Raw genomic sequence first — 5390 nt, 5'->3', positions numbered from 1 at the left:
GACACACAGGGACACACAGAGACACACAGGGACACAGAGAAGAAGGAAAGAGTGTTTGAACAGAACATCCAGACTGAAAACCCAACAGAACCAGTTGGACAGAAAGTCGTTGGTTGGAGGAAATCTGGAGTTTTTCCCTCAGCAGATTGAACTTTATTCACTTCAATTTACAGAAGAGAAACTCTGAATCTGGATTCAGCTGAGGAGTCAGACATGAATGCAACAGAGCCTTTAGTTTCTTAGTTTTACTGGGTGAACATGTTTTTACTTGGCTTCAGGAAAGTCACTGCTGGTTAAAGAAAACGGATTCACAATCATCAACAAAAGGACAAAATGAAGTGACATTTGGCTGCAGAAAATAACAGGAAACCATAAAATAATCTTCACATCTCTGTGGGTTCTGAACTGAATCCTCCTGGTTCCAATGAAAAAGTAAAAGTCTGATTGTGATCAGTGTGACGTCAGCTGGCAGACGAAGAATTCATCTGAAATCTGAAAGTTTCTGAGCGAGTCGGAGGCAAACGTGGCAGCGTTTAGCAGCAGTTTAACACCTCAGATTCATGAGATCACCTGTTGCTCTGGGTTCTAAAACGGATTCAGATGAAGTGTTGGAGGATCACAGCAAACGTTTCCTTCAGCAGGAATCTGAATCCAACCTGTTTTAGGTGTTTGTTGTTTCACCACATTCTGTGTGAGGAGGACAGGAAGTCAGACGCTGATAAGGATGGAGGCTTTCTGCTCACGCTCTGATGGTGTCGGCTTTGAGTGTTCGTGTTTCAGGTTCAATTATCAGATCGCAGACCGTCCTCACTTCCTGTAGTGCGTCTCCAAACATCAGCAGGGTCCTGATATCTGGTCCCATCCATTTCTGCAGCTGAAAACTCCAAAAAGCAGAAGGAAAGCAGCAGAACTGAGGCACAGAAAGATGCAGGATTTGGATCCAGGGGAGCTCGGGTCACCACAAATAATCTGTCCAGTTTTCAGGAAGCAGGTTTTCTCTCCAGGAGCCCCAGAGGCTGATGAAGCCAAACACTTTCTGTCTCTTCATCCTTTACAGACCAGGAGAAATGATTTAGTTAAAGAGAGAAAAACCCACGAAGGTCCCTGAATTCACCTGAAACTGACAAACGTAAGAAAAAGAAAAAAGACTGAATCCTTTAAAAGAAGAAACTAATGAAAGTGGCCTTGGCAGACATCGCTGCTCTGAAGTGGCCTTCTGAGGCCTGACACCATGGTTGTTAAAGAACAAAACGACTAATTGCTGTGAAAACGATCCACATGTTTCCAGCCGCAGAGCTTTTTATTCACTCAAACTCTTTACATCCTGTTAGCAGTGAGGCAGCAGTTTACCTGCTCCTATTTATCCTCCCGGCGCCATAAAAACATCAGAATGAGTTGGACGTCATTTCCTGTCCCACCTGAAGCAAAACAAGCTCACTTTCAAATCCTGAACAGCATTGATCCTCCTAATGAACCTCTGAGGATAAAATGTAAAGTAGACACTGGGAACTGTGGCTTCTGGGAGACAAAGGGAGAACCTGGAACATCTCGTCTTTGATTGGATGAGAGTTCAGAGCTTTTAGACTTTCAGATGTGGATCCAATCCAAAGGATTCAACTTCCTGCTCTCATTTCAAATCCCTTTCTTTAATAAGATTAAGAGTAGTGAATATGGCCTCAATGATTTGATCATCTCAGCTCAACATGATGGACATAAATGCTGTTTCTTTAAATGTAAACCTAAAGAAGGATCTGAAGTCTTCTGCAAACTCTGTAGACTTTGTAACAGAAAGTGTCTTTTTTTGGTTCATTTCTCTGATGAAGGCCCTTTTTTCTGTTTGTTTCCTCTCTGTTCTGTTATGAATCAACTTTTGTAAAGAATCGCTCCTCTTCCTGTTCTGTCTTGTAAAATGTTAAATAAAGATTTTTAAAATCCAGGAAAACACCAACAACAACACAAGTGAAGGAATTTATCAGAAATGCTCAGCAGTGTCTGATATGAATGAAGAAATAAAGTCTCTTTGTGTCGATGGTAACATGTTATAAAATGAATGATCAGTTGTTGGATACAAACTCTCAGCTGGGATGAAGAGCTCACCGACCTTCAGGCTCATTCACTGCTGCAGAATATTTCAAAATAAAAGCCTAACGGTCCTTGAAGGAATGCATATTGCCCGCCACGTTTCCTGCCAAAGTTTGAAACAAAAAGGCTCAAATCTTAAAATGAACATTATTCACAATCGTACACATTATTGCAAGATCTCACAGGATCTGTCAGAGCTCAAAGTATGAAGTGTGAATGACTCTCAGCTACTACCACACCAAATTTCAGCTCAATATCTGTAAAACTGCCTGAGTTATAGCCACGTTTCTGTTCGCTACGGTTGATTAGCTTGTCGGCCATCTTAAATTGGTGCCGACTCCAAAAGTTAATCAGTTGTAGACGTTCATCCAATCATCACTTTCTGAGAGTTTCAGTAAAATCCCTCCACTGGTTGAGGAGATATTTTGCTAACAGACAGACACACTGTGAATTATCAAAGACCACACTGTTGTTTGCAGACAAACCAAACACAAAGTTTCAGGTAATTTTCTCCAACATCTCTACGTTCGTTTCAGAGCCTTCAGCATGTTGGAAAAATCAAAACAAAAGTAACAGAACAAGTCCCAGCTGGAATCTGATGGTTTTTATACATTTGTTCATGTTTAAAGGAGTAAAGCAGATGTTTCCTGGAGATAATGTGTTCTGTAATGTTCAATGCATTTGTTGCTGAGGATGGTTTCAGGAATTCATTAATAAAGATTAAAAGCCACAATAACAAAAGCTTCTTCAGTGATGAGTGACCTCGAACCAGAGCTCGTAGAAAAGCTGAAGGTCTTCAAATATTAAAATAATAAATATTTCCTCAGGCTGAGGGACGTTTGAGGAGCAGGAAGTTCTTTTCAACATAAAAGTCTCATTTGTATTTAGCAGGTTTTTATTGAAAACTTGGAGAGAAAAAGATGAAAATTGATTTGACGTTTAAACTCTTGTGTTACATAAAAAGCCTTCAGCTCTCTGAGATGTACAGATAAATTTGAAAGTGTTGAAGTTTCCATGAGTTCAGATGAGCTGTGATAAGCCACGCCCACTTCCTGTCAGCCTGATAATGTTGCTGAACATGAATTCAGATAAACGCAGCATCCTCATGCAAACACATGGAGGCTTTAAAACCAGAGATTAACTGATTGATTTGACTTTTCTCTGGATGGAGGAGAAACTTTCTGTCCACAGGTGGAAAACCTGAAACTAAATTCAAACCTAGAAATGTCCGTTTGGTTAGAAATCTAAGAAACTGCGTTTTAAAAGCAGCAGCTGATGAATCAACATTTGGTTGAGGAAACATGAGTCACATGATCAGAGCTGCAGAACATTGATGCTTTGATTAAAAGATAAAAACTGTTGATCTGACCAGAAGAGCAGAGCTGATGTGTCGCAACATCTGGAGCTCAGTTTTTACCTCTGAACCACAAACATCACAAGTTTACAGCTGAACTCAGCACAGTTAGAAAGGTGCACAACACATCACAATTTCATTTAACAAAGTGTTTGAAAAGGATCAATCAAGTTTGTAAAACTGAGCTTTTATGTCCATCTTGGTTTGATAATATTTAAAATAATGTTTTTTATGAAAATGGTTGAATGTGACCCCAAAGGTTAAACATGAACCACAAGAGTCAGATAAATATACAATATTTAACCCACTTAGTGTTTCTGTAAGTGTCCCCATGAGGACAAGATCTGCATTTTAGAACAACACAGAATGAATAAGAACCATTTTATTCCTCCAATAATGCTTCAAACCATCTTATTATCCTTCTAAATAGATTCACGTCTAACTTAAAAATATATTTTTTCTGAGATCTGAAGTTATTTCTGTAAAAAACATCCAGATTAGATTAATTGTCATCAATCAGCCGTCCCACCTGACTGTTTCCTCGGTCAACAGACTTTGTTTGTTGAAGAAACTGAGACTGAAAATCCAACATGACAATCAACAGGATCATCAGGAAGTTTAATTTCTCTGAAACAGCAGATCATCAGGATGAAGTCATTTTGATTTCAGGCCAAAGATCTGAGAATAAATCAGATTCAATCCATTCTTACTGCACCTTCTCCTTTTCTTTGGCCTCTAATGTTTCAGAACAGCTTCATCCTCGTCACAAGAAGAATCCAGAGGAGAGGAGACGCCGACCTCCCCTGAGGTTTGTCTGAATCCACTGTAGGATGTTGGACTTTACTGGAGCGGCGGAGAGACTGCAGCAGCTGAGGCCATCATCAGACACCATGCTCTGGACTTTGAGTGCAGCATCAGTCAGACTGAAAGCCAGCAGGAGGACGGACGAGCAAACCCAGGACTGGACCAGTCTTGGATTCAAAGAGAAGGTCAAGTGTCAAGGATCTGAATGGACTCTTGGTTTGGGGTCATTTTCAGAGCGTTTGGATTAAGCTGGATTCAGATGAAGATAGAAGGCGACTTTGATTTTGGATGAAGTTGGACATTTCTCTGCCTGTTGTGGATTTATTTTGGCACAGTTCTCAGATGCTGTGGATTAAAATGCTCACTGTGGATTTTAATCATGTTTCTTCCCTGTCTGGATTAATGAGGATTTATTCAACAACATCAGATCTGAATGAAGCTCGTTCATCTTACCTGAGCTGAGTCTGCATGTCATGAAGGCATCTCCTTACGGCTGAGTCACTCACCGGACCACAGAAATCCTGGACAGGAACCTGGACCTGGAAAACAGAGGACATCGTGAGTACTAGAGTCTTTCAGGAAGTGAACAGTAAGTATGGCGCAGGTAATTCTTCCAGTGAATATTCTTACGGTACAGGTGGAGTCCAGGACACGGAAGAGTAGACGAGGTGAGTAGTCAGGTGATGATTCCAGAGAGTTGCAGGTAAGAGGAAATGAGGTGAGTATTCTCCAGTGGAGGTTTGATGGTAGTTTCAGAGAGTGGCAGGTAGGTTCCGTAATTCCAGGTGGCAGCAGTACAGAAGCAGACAGGCACTGGTGAACAGGTGAGTACTCAGCTAGAGGGTGAGTTTCCGGATGCAAACCAGACTGGTTCCAGATTGGACAGATAATTCTAAAAACAGGTCCGAGGCAAAATTCAAAAACAACGGTCACAACAAAGACTTTCAAAGTGTGGTGATCTGGGAGATTACTTCCCCGGTGGCAGTGTCCTGCGACTCCTGTTGGTCGACTCGTTGGTACCTTCACACCTGCAGAGGATCAGCATTATCAGGGAGGCTGGGTACTTAAGGCCGTGGCTTGGACCAGACCAGCGCTGGAGCATTGTTTGCCTCGCGGTAACGTCTCGCAGCTTTCTCATACTTCGAGAAAA

General features: G+C 41.4%; 1 protein-coding gene across 2 annotated transcripts; it reads right to left on the bottom strand.

Annotated features, from left to right (window-relative positions):
- Nucleotides 1–2924: 2924 nt before the first annotated feature.
- LOC112450172 lies at nt 2925–5380 on the bottom strand. 2 transcript variants are annotated; one of them, XM_025003572.2, is made up of 4 exons: nt 5212–5380; nt 4871–5132; nt 4694–4779; nt 2925–4407 (listed from the first exon to the last, which is right to left on the bottom strand). In XM_025003572.2, the coding sequence occupies exons 1-4, from the start codon at nt 5376–5378 to the stop codon at nt 4200–4202; spliced, it is 723 nt and encodes a 240-aa protein (XP_024859340.1). In that variant the 5' UTR covers nt 5379–5380; the 3' UTR covers nt 2925–4199. The 2 variants fall into 2 exon arrangements, with proteins under 2 accessions (XP_024859340.1, XP_024859341.1); XM_025003573.2 differs by lacking the exon at nt 2925–4407 and adding an exon at nt 4414–4585.
- Between the last annotated feature and the right edge of the window lie 10 nt (nt 5381–5390).

The sequence above is a fragment of the Kryptolebias marmoratus genome, linkage group LG2 (genome assembly GCF_001649575.2).
Source record: "Kryptolebias marmoratus isolate JLee-2015 linkage group LG2, ASM164957v2, whole genome shotgun sequence".
In the NCBI taxonomy this organism is placed as follows: domain Eukaryota; kingdom Metazoa; phylum Chordata; class Actinopteri; order Cyprinodontiformes; family Rivulidae; genus Kryptolebias; species Kryptolebias marmoratus.
The sequence above is the reverse complement of the archived record's forward strand: the minus strand, read 5'-3'. Positions and strand labels throughout refer to the sequence as shown.